Source organism: Acartia tonsa, chromosome 5 (genome assembly GCF_053477335.1).
Source record: "Acartia tonsa isolate MP-2025a chromosome 5, ASM5347733v1, whole genome shotgun sequence".
NCBI lineage: Eukaryota > Metazoa > Arthropoda > Copepoda > Calanoida > Acartiidae > Acartia > Acartia tonsa.
Window position 1 is genome coordinate 37,614,635 of NC_137264.1, and position 17,592 is coordinate 37,632,226.

Genomic DNA, 17,592 nt, shown 5'->3' on the forward strand with positions numbered 1-17,592 from the left:
GAATTGTCCTATCGATTTCAAACTTTGCATGGTGATTCCTGTAGTAGTTAGGTACGATTTAGAAAGCGTAACAACTCTATAATCATTACCAGAATGTCCGTACGTCCATTTTAAACATGTTGATTTTTTTTACTTTTTTAACAACAAATTTTTTGTGATCTAATTATCCGATTGATCTGGTTTTTGGTATACTGATTCCTGAGACATCAAAGTACAATATTATAAGCGATGCAACTTTATAATCAAGTCCTAAAAATGTAAGTATGTCCATAAACATTATTCTGTATCAAGCAGTTTTTCAATAAATTTACTTACAATTTTGCTTCGACACTAATACATTTATATTCTTATTATTCAGTTCTGGCACTATACAAGTGTTAATTTCCGTTTGTCCTACCGTTTCAGTGCTTCGATTTTGTGGATGTTGTCATCTTTGTTTTAATATATATTTAGTCACCATCCCCTTCCCCATAGAAATTAATACTTTATTAAAGAGGAATATAAATTATAAATAGGTCATTTTTCCATTCCAATAATTATTATCTCTATTATGATTTTAATGACTTGCCCCCCCCCCCCCCCCCGTAAAGAAGCTTGAATGTCCTTGTCCTTGATTGTGAAAACAGTTAAATATTTTGTTTGTAAGTTATTTTATACTAGTGAATTCTTTGTGTATTAATTCTCATCTATATAAATGGTAAATAAAAATCAAATAATAGTCATTTCTGTCATCGTATTATAAACGGCTTTCCGCGGATATAGAATGTACAATTATGAGATTAAAACTAGTTTTTTTAGCCCCGTGGTGCCGAAGGCAACGGCTAAAAAAACTGGTTTTAATCTTATGATTGTACATTTCTATATTCGTAGAAAGCCGTTTATAATACGATGCTAGACATAGTTTTTTCGTATGGATGAGAACCGGTTCCTATCCACCGGATTCGAATGAATACGAGAAATTAAATTAATTTTTTTTTAATTAAACAATAAAACCCTAAAATTTGCAGGAAATCTTGGTGACCCAGGTATAATGCTATTCTTTTAATAAAAAAGCATGACAACATCCATAAAGTAATCAGTCAGACATTTACACTTAAAGCTTGTCAGCACTTAAATAGTGATATTACTTTGATCAGGGGTAGCTATTCTAATAATATCTACAAAAAATCACGAAACCTTTTAAAGTTAGGTTAAAGAGGGGAGGAAAAGGGGAAGGGGGTTGTGGGGAAATTTTCCTTTAGAATTGTTTGTCAGAATCACATTCCCTTTTCCCTGACTTTCATGAATTCTGCTTTAAAAAATAAATTTTATTAAATCGATCTTAAATTATTTGAACAATTTAAGACTTGCAACTTTGTGCCATGTCTTCAAAAGAATCATCATTTAAAAATCAATTTGCAGACCAAACCACGTCACTTCTCTTAGGAAACAAAGTAGTTATAAACCTTCCCTGGACCTATAAGAAGTCTCATTGTAAATGAGAACTATATCTATCTCGCGGTTAGCGAGATCAAAAGCTACAATTTTTATAACGTTAAGCTCACTGATTGTGTTTTAAAGTACTGGAAGCTGACGCCATTGTACAACAATCTGAAGAAGAAAGATATTATTTGAGACAACTTGCTGAAACAAATGATGAAACATTTACACAACATTTGGATATTCAAACGCAAGGGATAAAGGATGAAAAACATAATAATTCTAATATCCTAGCGACGCAACTCTACACTTACAAAGTCTGTCTGCCAAACAGTTTGTCACCTTTATTGATTTGCCATCTGTCAATTTTTCTATAAAACTATTTGTCAAATGTTTTCTTTGTTAACTTGTCTTTCTGTAATTTTATCTGTAAGTCAATTTGTCTTTCTGTCAATTTGTCTTTCTGTCAGTTTGTCTTTCTGTCAATTTGGCTTTCTGTCAATTTGTCTTTCTGTCAATTTGTCTTTCTGTCAATTGTCTTTCAGTCAATTTGTCTTTCTGTCAGTTTGTCTTTCTGTCAATTTGTCTTTCTGTCAATTTGTCTTTCTGTCAGTTTGTCTTTTGTCAGTTTGGCTTTCTGTCAATTTGTCTTTCTGTCAATTTGTCTTTTTGTCAGTTTGTCTTTCTGTCAATTGTCTTTCAGTAAATTTGTCTTTCTGTCAATTTGTCTTTCTGTCAATTTGTCTTTCTGTCAGTTTGTCTTTCTGTCAGTTTGGCTTTCTGTCAATTTGTCTTTCAGTCAATTTGTCTTTCTGTCAATAGTCTTTTCTGTCAATTTGTCTCTCTATTTTTCTGTTAATATGTCTGTCTGTCAATTTGTCCCTCTGTTGTAATGTCTTTCTTTCATGATGTTTTCCTGTCAATTTATCAAACAGTCAATGTAATTGATATTTTATTTCATTTACTTTTTTTAGTAGCAATGCTAATCTACAGCTCAAAATGTTTGTCTGTCCATCCATTTTTTTGTAAATATGTTTAAATGATAGCTGATCATCTTCTCTTTAATTCGCTTGATCTGTCAGTTGAGCTGTCTGTTAAGACTTTCTTTGGAATTATTTGATTTTTATGAGGTTCAATATCTTTATGCCTACATTGTATAGCTAAATCCTTAATATTAAAACTATAGAAGATGAAAATATGATAATGGAAAATAATCGCATGTTAGGTAGTTTTTTTTATAATTTTTTACATTTAAGTGCAATTCGGGGGTAGCATTTTTATAAATATAGGAATCCCTCACTGGCTAACTTACTGACTCCCTCCTTCCAACAGAAAAGTTTCACACTGTATTAGAGCGAAAGACGTATAAGATAGACAAATAGATTTACTGTTTTCTTTATAACAAGGAAGATAACACCCTTAAAATCGAAACTGAAACGGTATGCCAGACTAACATTAACGCTTGTAGATTGTCAGATCTAAATATACAAAATATAACTATATAAGTTTTGATATAAGGATGTACCTCATTGTAAAAAAAAAATATTATCCATGTTTAAAATGGACGTACGGACATTCTGGTAACGATTTTAGAGTTGCTACGATTTCTAAATCGCACCTAACTATTAAAGGAATCATCATGCAAGGGATTGAAATCGATAGGACAATTCTAACATGCATTATTAACGAAAAAAGCTATGCGTTAGGGACGGACGTATGGACAGACCCTAATTATAGAAAAGCTTCGCTTTTAAAAATAAAACACTTTTAAATTTTTAACTAATTTTCACAATTTCCAAGAGTCAGAGATTTAAATGAAAATTGAATCAATAATTAACCTCTCTTCTATCTCTCTCTTTATATAATTGCGGCTGTGACCTTAGAATCTAAGGGCTATGTTTCGAAGTGATGTGGAAAGGCAGACAAATAGCCTAAAACAAAACTCGAATCCTAAGACGAAATAGTTAAAAAACCATCCCGGGACCAATGTGAAGATTCCGTAAAAGATAGAAAACAATCCGTTCTGTAGTTGTTGAAATCTTAAGCTACAGACAAGAAAACCCTTGCTACTACATATATATACTAGCGGCTACGCCCCTAGAGGCCTCTAGGGGCGCTTGAGGAGGAGAGAGTCGAATTTAATAACCCAATTTCTTATTTTAGATTTTAAAAGAAAAAGTTAAAAAAATGGGGGGGGGGGGGCGAATTTGTTTTTTTGGTGGGGGGTGCCCCCCTCTCATTTTTAATTTTAGTTAAAAAAAATTTCGGGGGGGGGGGGATTTTTCATTTTTTGGGGGGGTTGGGGGTGTCCCACCCTCCAAGAAAATAGTTAAAAACCTTCCCGGGACCTATGAGAAGGTACCCTGTTAAGGAGAACCCGATCGGTTCAGCGGTTAGCGAGATCCTTCGGTACAGACACACAGATACACAGATAAACAAACATCCTGTTACTTTAGTATAAGGATTAGGACGTTTTTAATGTATATTTATATTTATACATATATATGAACGTTTTTGTTCTTGTTTCCACGTCTCAATAATCATTAACACTGAAGTATTAAACACCTGGTGTACTTGAAATAATTAAAAACATATTGAAATCATAAGTTCAATTGATTAAACTTTTACATTATAAAACAAGGACAATAATTTCCAATAAAAGAGAGAAAAATATGTTAAACTAAACATGAAGTCTTTAAGTTTTTTAGTACTACTAAACCTCCAGTTTTCTGAATGTAGTTAAAAACTGGAGGTTGGCAGCTGTCCTCTAAAGTGATAAGGGTCGAAAATCTTATTTGCTTTCTTTGAAATACCATTAGTATGAACCTAAAATTATTTTTATATAATAATCAATGCATAAATTCCTTTAAAATCAATCGTAAAAAATGAGAGAAAAGTTTTAAAAAGAGATTTTTCTATTGATTTTATGGTTCCCGTACATATAAAAACCTTACAACCAAATTTGCATATTTTTCAGAATTTTCATTAGATTTCAATGAAATAGATAGATATTTCAAAACTGTTTACTTGGGCTTACAAAGAAACTGTGTCAGTAACTTGGGTCGAATAAGGTCTGCTTTGAAAGCATTTTTGACAAAGTTATGGCCAAATACTTTTTATGATACTTTAAAAGCATACATAACGAGAGAATTAGAGAAAGAGAGAGAGAAAAAAAAAGAGAGAGAGAGAGAGAGAGAGAGAGAGAGAGAGAGAGAGAGAGAGAGAGAGAGAGAGAGAGAGAGGGAGAGAGAGATATATATATTTATATAGACACAGAGAGAGAGAGAAAAAACCTTACTACTTTATGTTATGGATAGTTTCGCTTCTAAGAAATCATTTACAGGGAGACAATAGTTGATAGGTAGATAACAAAGAAGATATTCTACGCTAAAAACATATAGAGGCTTTGAATTGAAGTACTTTTAATTTTATTTCTAGATGATGGACCAACAGAAATAAATAATGTTTCACCTGAACAATCCAATATTTCAGACAAAGATCTTCATCCAGGGAAAAAAAATGCTTAAAAATGAAACATTAAAAATATTACAAATTGTAAATAAATGTATCCATGCTAATTCCATCCATAGTAAAGTACAATCAATTTGGACCAGTATTCTCCAAGATATCTAGCTTTAGACAAAAACTACTTATTATAGGATAACAAAATACTTGCTTTTGGAGCAGTTTATGGTTTCAAATGGCCTGGGAGAAAGTCGCTCAAAAATCAGCATGTGACGTCATAAATATGAGAGATTATCCATCCCTTTTTTAGGAGCTTTCTTTTCCACTCCTTCTCTCCTCATTCCTTATTTTTATGACGTCAGAATTTTTTATGGGCGACTTTCTCCCAGGCCGTTTCAAATTAGATTTTTTGATAGCAATTTTTTTTACAATTTATAGCATTTTTTTTATAATTTATAGCATTTTTTTTTAGAATTTATAGCATTTTTTTTTATTATTTATAGCCAATGTCACAATTATAAACCTAAAAAACTTTGAAATTCTCATCAACAGGGATATATGTGACCAAGAAAGAATAGGTAAATAAATTTTTTTTCTGCGATTTTTTTGGCGTCCCTCATCTCATCTTTCTATCTCTTACAGCAGCTGAGTAAAATACACATTAAACATTCCCTATGACAATCTGGCTGATCATAATGATCTTTTTATTTGGCTATAAGAAATGAAGTCATACTGACCTACCATTGGTCAATCAAAATGTATACTAACCTTCCATTGCATTGGTAATTTATTCTGTGTAGTGGCCTATCATTTGTCATTTGTATTGTATGACGTCATTTTTTATAGGCACGCTTCGGATTTTAAGTGATTGTATTCGAGAAAGATAAAAAAATCAGTCGTCTGTCTTCAATAGTGGCTGAGAAAATTACGTTTATAAATTCTAAATACCGTTTTTTTTATATTATACATTGGTTTCATTATTTAAATGGTTATTTGTTAATTTGTGTACTTTTGACTTAAGCAAAGTACTTGACGACCATCTACTTTGCGCTTCTTTGATCAAACATATTTAGTGCATGTCTAGCACAGGTTTTTATCGGGGTTCAAATTAAAATGACTACACACCATTTAACTCAAAATTCAAGGAAATATGCCCTCCTTTAATTATATTAATATCCGGTGGATTAGAACCTGTTCTCATCCATACGAGAAAAAAATTTCTAGCCTCGTATCATATCCAGTTTTCTGCGAATATAAAAAGTACAATTATAAGACTAAACCAGTTTTTTAGCCAGTGCCTTCGGGGCTAAGAAACTGGTTTTAATATCATAATTGTACATTCTATATCCGTGGAAACTTGTTTATAATACGACCCGAGAAATAGCTATTATTTTTTGATATTTTTAGATATAGTAACAATAGTTCATACAGCCACGTATAACAAACCAGCAAGAAATATCATAAGGTAGAAAACTGATGTACATACCCAATGATGATACACAAAATTATCCCTTCTGCAGATTACAATTAGTGGTTAAAACGTTTGGACACTTAACTTGCTACACCAACCAATCAAAATTCAGTAAAAGTCCCCAAAGTTGTTAAGTCTACGATTAAGAAAGTGTTATTATAAAACCTTGGGGACTATTGTAATAACAGCCCATTGATTTCTCTCTCAATGTTGACTAACTCAATGCTTCCAACAGAAAAGTTGTAAAACGTATGAGAGATATTTGTTATTAGAGTACCCGTAGAGTCAAAGATTTTAGAGTATACATGTTAAAGAACACCGCTTTTATTTCTTTAAGATATTTCTTCAATATTTCCACCTTTGTGAGGACAGAAAAAATTTGATATTTTGAACTTTTTATTTAAATGTACACATATTTCAACTTTTTACCCATTTTTTGTAACATCACAACTTCCTAGGAGGAAGAGGACAACGAAAAATTATTCAAACATAGTAAAATATCCTTTTTTATATATTTTTATTTTGTTGTTGTTGTGCTATTTTTAGATATATTTTTTTATATTTTTTTTTCAGAAATACTTGGGGTAAACCAAAAATTCCTGGTATAAACACAAGGTAAATGATAGTTAGTTGTCGCATCGTATTATTGACAGTTTTCCCTGATAGGAAAATAGAAAAATAAAAGATGAAAAGGTGGGTCGAAGGCCTGGGCCAGTGATTAATCTAATAATTATTCGGGAAAAAGTCTTTATAATACGATACGATAAAAAAATTCGTTTTTTTTCGAAATCCAAATTTGAAAATGGGGCAGTGATTTTCTACAATTTTTAATAAGTTGAAAACATAATTAGAATATTCTATGTAACTATGTATGTGCAAAAATCAGTGTAGATTAGTCACTAATGAAAACCTAAAAATTCTATACTATAATATTGCTAGAGTTACAGTGTTTTTGTTTTAGGGTAGTATTTGTTGTTGGAAGAGCAAAGAATAAAAAGCAACAACAAGAAGTTGTTAATGAAGCTAATCATTTCAAAGATATAATCATGGTTAGTCCTGCTGCTCATTTATTATACCTAAAAAGCGTCGTCTAAAAGCTTGGATGTCAATTTAAAAAATATACATTTTTGACATTTGTTGACTGTTTGAAATTCTAAAAAAATTAACAAGTTGAAGAAATTTTGGGAATGGTCCCTTTCGTGGAAATGCCCCTAAAGGGGCGATTCATCGTATTTCTAGGTTAGGTTAGGTTATATTAGGTTAGGTGATTGCCCCACAGGGTTAGGCTATTGGCCCCGCAAGGTTAGAGCCCCCCGCAGGTGCTAGAAATAGGAGAATAGCTACTGTGAAAAATACGAAAAATCGCCCCTTAAAGTGCGTTGCCACGAAAGGGACTTAACACGAAATTTTTTCAGACGTCTATAAGAAGCGTTGACCTATCCTAACCCAAAATATAAAGTTACAAACTGTCCACTATAAATAAGATATTTCAACAAGGAGAACCAAAAGGTTACAGCCGTTAGCGAGATTATTTCTAACAAACAGATACTTAATCAATGTCTTTATTAAAAGATTCAAAAGTATTAGTTATTTATATTGATCTAAACTATTTGACACTTTTTTGTTTAGGGAGGTTTTAATGACGAATATCATAACTTAGCATATAAGAACATATTTGCAAATTTTTGGGTGGCCACTTTCTGTCCGCAGGTATGTGTTAATCAGTGGCATGCATTAGACTTTATAAGATGGAAAGAATTTTAATGTTAGAGGTAGATTTGAAATCTGCATCAAATTTTAAGGATTTTGTATAAAATTCGTTTTTTGTATAATTCTTTATTTAATAGCGCAAATGCAGTTTTAGGCAATTACCTCTGACATCTGTGATTGGAGAGCTTAAATGTCATACATCATTCAATCAATCAGAGCACAGGTAGTTTTCAATCCACCAATCACAGATGTCAAAATTGATCAACTTAAATTGTATTTGCGCTTTTAAATAAAGAATTTTACAAAAAACGAAATTTATACAAGATCCTTAAAATTTGGTGCAGATTTCAAATCTACCTCTAACATTAAAATTCTTTCTATCTTATAAAGTCTAATGCGTAGGGAGATGCGCGAATCAAAGTCGATGGAGCTGATATACTGATAACAAGAGAAGGATAGTAATATACTATCAGGGTTGTTAATAAACCTCCCCCCCCCCCCCTCCCCAAGTTTCCAACCCTTACATAATCAATATACTCAAAGGCTAAAAAGCGTGAAAATTCTTTTTTACACTCACACTAAATTTAAGGTGGGTGTGATATTTTGTCATTGACATCACCCATAGCTGTTTTATGGGGTTGTCAAGTGGTGTGTTAGGGGGTACACATCCAGGGGGATGTATCACACTTCCCTAATTTTGCCAGACAGGTTGATACACCCCCTCCTGCACGGTGTTTTTGAATTTGATTATTCAGAATAGCATATGCTATTTTGATCCAGTCTGATTTAGTAAGGGAAGTGCATTTAGTTTTTTAAAAAGCGGCAAATATTTGAACTAGATAAGAAACTAGTTGCATTTTTTGATTTAGTCGATCACATTATCAAATTTAAATATTACAAGATTTTTCTTTTCAATTAAAATCACAATAATATTGCAAAAGTTAATTGATTTTCCAATATTGCTTCACAACCGAATAATATCCGGTGGTTTAGAAACGGTTCTCAGCCATACTAAACCATACTCATTATTTTTCATTTTAACATGCACGGAAAGCTGTCTATAATACGATGCGATAAATAACAACAAATAAATTTTATTTTGAATCATGTTTTGTAGGCTGATATTGTGGTAAAATCTGATGATGATATGTACGTTGATCTGTATGCTGTTTATGCTAATACACAGTAAGTTTATATGTAATAGGGGTGAAGCGATTTAAGCCCTATTTGGCGAAGTCCGGCAAAAGAGCCTCTAGCCTTAATGATTCTATCAACAAATACTCCAAGTGGTTACAGATTGAAGATTTATTTAGAACTGATATTACATTATAAAATCGTAGCTTGTATACACAAATTATAGATAATGGGGATATAGATAAGGGAATGGAGATGACGGGGAAGTGTTGTCCAGGTGAGAAGAAGAAGGGTAGGTCCCTATGGGGGTAAGGCTGGTGTCCCCTGGAAAAGGATAGGTGGGCTGGAAAAGGAGGGGGAGGGGCAACCCCTTCCCCCTGCTATCTGTTGGCAGTTTTGACCGTGCTAATCTGCAGGTCAAGCAATAGAAGGGTTGCTGAGGAATTTGTTGGGAGGAGATTAAACACCTGATATCTTATCAATAGTTGGCTAGGAGCGAAGCTCCTCTAGGAAACGACAGTCTGTCGGACTACCACATATACATAAACAAAGATGACAGTATCCATAAATGTTCAACAAAGCAGATAATTGCTTGGAGGGAATTTATTACATGGTACCCAACGTTTTCTTATTCGTTAGCTCAAACTTTTATTGAATTTTGATTGCAGTGTCCCAACTTTACTACCAATGATTTTATTCTACAGAAGTAAAAGGTTTGATAATCATCATTGGCGATGTATATAAATTTATCTGCCATTGTTTTATCTCTTAAGATCTCTGGATAAACTTCAATATCATTGAGATTAGACAAAGAATAAGAATTTGTTTCTCTTGTATTGGCTTTTTGGGGTCCAAGTTGATTCAACTTTAATTATTTTAGCGGATTTTTAAGGATTGGCGTATGAGCGCACATATGCCGCTATCTACATAACATATAAAATTTAATGTGAGTGATTAAAATTAAATGACCTTTAATAATTTTAATTTTAAACATTTATTATTTCAAATTAAAAAATAAAACATTTTACACACAAAACTATAAAGATTTTTGTAAACGTAGCTGAGATTTTTTACCCTTAGATTTAGCATTATCAATTCATGTGGCTATTTTGAAAGGTCTAATCTTTTGTTTGCTACTTTACTAATAAAAGGTTTGTGAGTAATAGCTTAAAGATAGAATGAGCAATAGGGATGTTCAATAAATATTAAACATAGACAACATATTCATTATAATTAGAACTTTTGGGTTATTTCCATTTTAGAAAATGGAAGTTACAGGAAGATTACAAGAACAATACATTTATAAGATGCCCAGTTCACTGGACAGACATCAAAGTTCAAAGAGATACAAAAAATAAGGTAATTCATAAACTAACTATGTATATTTTATTTCCATCATCAGTTAATTGAAACAATTTAGGTTTTATGGTTTTTAAGCAAAATAACAAAGAAACTATATAAATTATATAAATTTTTTAATGGTTAACAAAAGTTATGGTTTATATAACCCACTAACCATTGACAGAAATCAGTGTTCAATATCTTATTTTCTTCATTGGTTCAGCATATATTTAGCAGGGGTTCATGGGATAGCAAGAAATTTTAGTTCTATAAGAATCTTGTATTAAATATTCATTTCTGTACCCAACACCCGGTCATGTTAAAGATTGTCTGATAAAATTACTAATAATCGAGTGAAAAATTGGATATTTTTTCAGTGGTATGTATCTCAAAGAGACCTGCCACCAGCGAGAGTTCCAGGTATAGTAATTCATTGCATCAGATTATAGACAGCTGTCCACGGATATTAAAATTATCAATTAAAACCATATAAGTTGCGATCGATGAGCCGAAAGCCTGGGCTAACAAAACTGGTACTAATTGTATGATTTTTTTAGTATTCTTAGAAAATTGTCTGTAATACGATGTTATACATGAATTTTCAGTATGGCTGAGAATCGGTTCTAATCCAGTGGATGTGAATTGGATTCGAGCCATTCTCGAAACTCCCTCATTTTACTAATACTGTACTTTTTAAAAATCATTGAACCATATGACAACATCCATAAGCAATGAAGTACATGTTTATAGAGTGATTTATTGAGCAGATGTTCAGTGTCCAAAAAAATTCTAAAATATTTAAAAATTTCTGAAAGATTTTCTATCTGAAAGATTATAATTGTTTAGGAGAAAGGTATCCTCCATTTTGTCTGGGCTGGTTTTGGATGCTAACACCTGGAACAGCTGACAGGTAAGAATTTGTCTGGGCTGGTTCTGGATGGTAACACCTGGCACAGCTTACAGGTAAGATTTTGTTTGGGTTGGTTCTGGATTGTAACACCTGTAACAGCTGACAGGTAATAATTTATCTGGGCTGGTTTTGGATGCTCACATCTGGAACAGCTGACAGGTAATATTTTGTCTGGGCTGGTTTTGGATTCTAACACATGGAACAGCTTACAGGTAAGATTTATTCTGGGCTGTTTCTGCATTTTAATACCTGGAACAGCTGACAGGTAAGATTTTGTCTGAGCTGGTTCTGGATACTAATACATGGCATAGCTGACTGGTAAGATTTTATCTGGGCTGGTTCTGGATGCTCACATCTGGAACAGCTGACAGGTAAGTTCACATTTGTGCTGCCGGTAAGAACAGCTGAAAAGCAAATTCAAACGGCTTCTGCCGGTCAAACGTGTAAATGGTTTGAACCGCGACATAGCTATGGATATCTTAAAAATAGATTATACAGCTGCTTTGTTAGTTGTACTTGTTTCGGTTGACCTACAGAATAAATCGGTCGACCTCTAAAAGTTGTTTGTGAACTGGGCATATGCTTTTTCAAACATACAGACAAGGGATTTGCAATTAAAGGCTAATATGTCCGTCTGGCTTTAGCACTTTCTCCCCACCCCACTTTCAAATAATATTTTGATTCCAAACAATTTTGCAAATAGTTGGGAATATAAGTTTTTCTTGTGTAGCAGTGTAATTTTTTTCAAAATTTAGGATTTGGAAGGGGGCAATAACAGAACCTTTTCTCTGGTTAGATGATGTTTACATAACTGGTTTCATAGGTAATATTGGAATATTATATTAAATATTAGATCTGTCATATTCATTTTTGATATTTTAATCATTAACATGTTTCAATACAGCGGAAATAAATTAGATTTGGACCCACAATGGAATTATATCATAGAACAATTTCTCTACTTTCTAGCAATTAGGAAAATAATTCAATTTGATTAAGTGTGTAATATTTTTTCTCGTATTCATTCAAATCCGGTGGATAGGAACCGGTTCTCATCCATATGAAAAAACTATGTCTAGCATCGTATTATATCCAGCTTTCTGCGAATATAAAAATGTACAATCATAAGATTAAAACCAGTTTTTTTAGCTGTTGCCTCCGGCACCTCGGGGCTAAAAAAACTAGTTTTAATCTTTTAATTGTACATTCCATATCCGCGGAAAGCCGTTTATAATACGATGCAAGAAATAACTATTCTAGTATGGCTTTGGATGGTATGATAATTGATGAAATAAAACCATTTCTTTTTTTGCACACCCTATAGATAACAGGGGTGTATTTATTGGATGGAGCATAGTCTAATATGTATATTTTTCACAACCTTTTTTTTTGAAATTGATGTTCTTTTAGCTCGGTCAGTTGGAATAGTGGCCAAGCCTGTCATAGGTTTTGAAAAATTTGCCCCAAGGAGAAATTTGCTTGTTAAGAGAATGCAAAGCAAATATTATTATCATAAGGTAAATATTTTGGCTTTCTAGAGTTATAGAATAATTAACTTTTATACAATTAAGTGTATACATGTTTATTTTTTAGCACAATGAACTTTTATTTGCTTAATTTAAGAATATAAAAAGAAATAATAAAATAATGATATATATTTTTAGGATATCCTTTACACACAAACAAAAAGATTGTTTTGGGTAAGAATCTATTTTACATTTTATTAAATTATTTGTATTTAAATCTTAGTGGGAAAATTTTGATTTATCTAAATTCGATTAATAATAAGCTTGTGTAGAATAGATAACTTAGAATGCAAATTAAAAATTTCAGGTTGCATATTACTTAGATGCAATTGCTAAAGAAAACTATGAAAATCAGGTAACAATTAGTTTTAACATGGTGTAAAATTCCTTTGATAAGCTTTTAAAATTAAACGTATACTGTTATAATTACACATTTGTGAGAAAACAAGTTTTAATAATTTGATAAAATTTAAAAATGTGTTATTTTTATTCTGTTTAAATTTAGTTTCTTTCAGCAAATATATCAAATTTCTTAAATAGATTCTGCCTTAAATTGAGCTAAGAAACATCTTAGTGAGTTGATAAGGACTAAAAGAGCATGTTTGACCATGCATAATGCATATTTGGATTATTTTCAGCAATGTAAAGATTAACCAGTATGGACATTGACCAGTTAATTTACACTTTTTCAGCTTGACAACTGGGGAAATTTTAAGCCACATAATAAAATTTTTCATCAGGTGATGAATGGAGTGTACAGATACAAAGAAAGAAGTGAAGGCGAAAAGATCTTATTTAAAATGATGTATGATCTGCTGAGAAAAACTCCTGATGTGCTTAGAAGTTACCCAGAGAAAAAACTGGATAAATGGGCTAGATATAATGCTGGGTTAAGATTCTCTGAGTGGTGAACACAAAATTGGACTTACACAGGATTGAACAATCAAAGCTATAACCAACAAAAGAATTATTTTTTTTGAAATAATCATAAATCATTTATTTTGGGGGACAATGCTTCCTAGTAATGACAACCATTTTATCTGCTGTGGCAACAAATATTATTTAAGATTTATTTTGCATGTTGCCTATATCTTTATCTTAGCACCAACATAAACTAGCACTGTTCCCATATACATTATCATCAAATGTGTTATTAGTTATTATAAATTCATTATGTTTATCACAGGGTTTAAATTTAGGGAGGAAGGGAGGGGACTATGGATCGAGTTTTCAATATTTTAGGATCTAAAACCTTGGGTACCAGGTTAAAGTGTTCTTGAAGGATTTAGGCTAAATTTGGGGACTTTGGTTACTGGCGCATGATTGCCGCGGAACTTTGTTATAAATCTAGCAGACAAAAATAAAAACAGAATTAACAAAATTTCTAGAAGACAAAGAAAAATTATATTGTATAAAATTATTTTGGCTGGTTCTAACAAATATTTTTTTTCAAGAAAATGTCATTTCATATCTAGGAACTCTACTGTGATATGTTTGTAAAAAACAATTTAAGAACTCTTCATGTTATCTTGAATTTTGGTGGAAGTTAATAATATAGGAGAAGTGATGAAGAAATTCAGAGTGATTTTTCTAGTGATTAATAACAGAATGTTTACTTCATTATGATGTACTCATAAGCTAATTTATAAGTAGGTGTTTTTTTCTTAGAACTCCATCTCATTTTGAGTTTTTTAATTTAGATAACCATTAATACTTTATGGTTTTCTTCAAATTTTCTGGATAAATCTGGTTTTCATGGCCTTTCAGCGAAAACGCTTGAATTGAATTAATTGCCCATTGTCCTCTCCCTTCCTCCCTGGTTTAAATTACTCACAAATGTTAAGCATTTAGGCCCAATACTGTATTTGTAAATAACATTGTTTTCCATAAAAATTTGCACCTTACATATCACAAATAGTTACCAAAGTGGTTTTCCATTTGTCAGTAGAGACAATTGTAATATCAAATCAAAATGAAACTTTTAAGCATTTTATGAAATGAGAAGCTATGTTCGGATCATGGAAAGAAAACAAAGTCATTCCTAATTAGGACAGAAGTCACTGGAAATTGGTCTAAGGAAGGCTACTTATGTCCTTCATCTAACAAAATCTAACTTAAGGGAGGTGACTTATGTCCTTTGTCTGACAAATTCTTACATTAGGAAGGCTGCTTATGTCCTTCAAGTTGCAAAACATAGCAAATTCTTGCAAAACATAGCAAATTCTTGCAAAACATAGCATTTATGTCCTTCACATAGCAAATTCTTGCAAAACATAGCATTTATGTCCTTCACATAGCAAATTCTTGCAAAACATAGCATTTATGTCCTTCACATAGCAAATTCTTGCAAAACATAGCAAATTCTTGGAAAACTTAGCATTTCTGTCCTTAACATAGCATTTTGGTCCTTCACATAGCAAAATCTCACAAAACATAGATTTTTCTGACCTTTTTCTACCAGGAGATCAGAACTAAATCAGAACACACATAACAAGAGTTTTTACATAAAACATTAAGATTATCAATTATGCATTTAACTCTGCATAAATTATGATATATCATTATTATTACCCCTCCCCCCCCCCTATTTAAAATTTACCCCTGCATAAATTATGATAATTTATGCTGAGTTAAATGTACTGTTTGAACTTCTATCTAACAGGATATGAGAACTTAATCAGAACACACATAACAAGAGTGTTTACACAGTACATTATATGACTTGGGAAAGAGGTTGAGGAGCATTTTATGCAGCCTAAATTCCACTATGCTATGCCACTTTTCCTAAAAGGCGTCATAGCTGGCCTCTTTTGTGTCCATCATATGACATGGGAGGTGGTGCCATGTAGGAAAAGTGGCATTGCATTCTTGGGAATTTAGACTGCATAAAATGCTCCTCAACCTCCTTCCCATGTCATATGATGGACTGAAAAGGGGCCAGCTATGACGCCTTTTAGGCCCTAGAATACAATGCCACTTTTCCTACATGGCACCATAGCTGGCCTCTTTTGTTATGTGTGTTCTGATTAATTTCTCATATCCTGTTAGATAGAAGTTCAAACAGTACATTTAACTCAGCATAAATTATCATAATTTATGCAGGGGTAAATTTTAAATAGGGGGGGGGGGAGGGTTAATAATAATGAATTATCATAATTTATGCAGAGTTAAATGCATAATTGATAATCTTAATGTATTATGTAAAAACTCTTGTTATGTGTGTTCTGATTTAGTTCTGATCTCCTGGTAGAAAAAGGTCAGAAAAACCTATGTTTTGTGAGATTTTGCTATGTGAAGGACCAAAATGCTATGTTAAGGACAGAAATGCTAAGTTTTCCAAGAATTTGCTATGTTTAGCAAGAATTTGCTATGTGAAGGACAGAAATGCTATGTTTTGCAAGAATTTGCTATGTTTTGCAAGAATTTGCTATGTGAAGGACATAAATGCTATGTTTTGCAAGAATTTGCTATGTGAAGGACATAAATGCTATGTTTTGCAAGAATTTGCTATGTTCTGCAAGAATTTGCTATGTGAAGGACATAAATGCTATGTTTTGCAAGAATTTGCTATATTTTGCAAGAATTTGCTATGTGAAGGACATAAATGCTATGTTTTGCAAGAATTTGCTATGTTTTGCAAGAATTTGCTATGTGAAGGACATAAATGCTATGTTTTGCAAGAATTTGCTATGTGAAGGACAGATAAACTATTTTATGCAAGATTTTGCTATGTGAAGGACCAAAAAGCTAGGTTTTGTGTGGTGAAGGGAGGCTACTTATGTCCTTCATCTGGCAAAATCTTTGTTAAGGGAGACAAGTTATGCCCTTCATCTAACAAATTCTCACATAAGGGAAGCTACTTATGTCCTTCCTAGGAAGGTGACTTCTGTCCTAATTAAGGAATGACTTTGTTTTCTTTCCATGATCCCTATGTTCATAAAACAACAAAATACTGAATATATCACTGCTAAAAATGTTACTAGTTATTGGTCCTAGACCAGTCTTTAAACTGACAAAATAACTTTTTAAGTGTGTTTGTTCACAATATAAGCGGTGCAATTTGAGTATTTTAATAATTTCTTAATCCCATAGGCTGCTATTCAGCCAATTAATTCCATTAAAATTGTAGAAATTGTAGAAAAACAAATACTTTGTTGGCATAAAACTTGTTTTTTGATGTAGCTGAAGGGAATTGGGTAAGAATGGGGAGAAATAAGGGTTTGGGGGAAAATTTTTACTTAGAATTGCTTGTCTGAATCACATTCCCTATTCCCTGGTTAATCCTAGTTTCCCACTTTCTTCAAGTTTCCATTTATTTATAATTATTTTGATTAAAATATCGCAGGAGAAACAGAAAATATACATAATCATAGTGGATGAATTTAGATCTGAGCCCAAAATTAACAAATTTATTTTATTATGATTTTTCAGATCTCCAACTTATTACTTATTGAAATGAAAGACTTGCCTTTTAGGAATTCGTGGGAGGGGGTGGAGAGAGTGCGACTTTACCCCGGGAGGGAGATGACATTGGACTATAAATTACCAGGGATATAGGAATGGGACAATAAATCTAAAATTATTTTTCTTGGCTGTCTTGAACTTTGGGTACTGAA

At 32.3% G+C, this 17,592-nt stretch overlaps 1 protein-coding gene across 1 annotated transcript; it reads left to right on the forward strand.

Moving 5' to 3' along the window:
• Positions 1-5,391: 5,391 nt before the first annotated feature.
• Positions 5,392-14,989, forward strand: LOC145320336 (beta-1,3-galactosyltransferase 1-like). The gene is made up of 14 exons (XM_080162743.1): positions 5,392-5,462; positions 6,292-6,349; positions 6,929-6,970; positions 7,317-7,404; positions 7,985-8,065; positions 9,183-9,250; positions 10,462-10,558; positions 10,918-10,960; positions 11,387-11,450; positions 12,206-12,273; positions 12,861-12,967; positions 13,115-13,150; positions 13,284-13,331; positions 13,717-14,989. Exons 4-14 carry the CDS (start codon positions 7,402-7,404, stop codon positions 13,885-13,887), a joined length of 786 nt encoding a protein of 261 aa, XP_080018869.1. The 5' UTR covers positions 5,392-5,462; positions 6,292-6,349; positions 6,929-6,970; positions 7,317-7,401; the 3' UTR covers positions 13,888-14,989.
• The last annotated feature ends 2,603 nt before the right edge of the window (positions 14,990-17,592 follow it).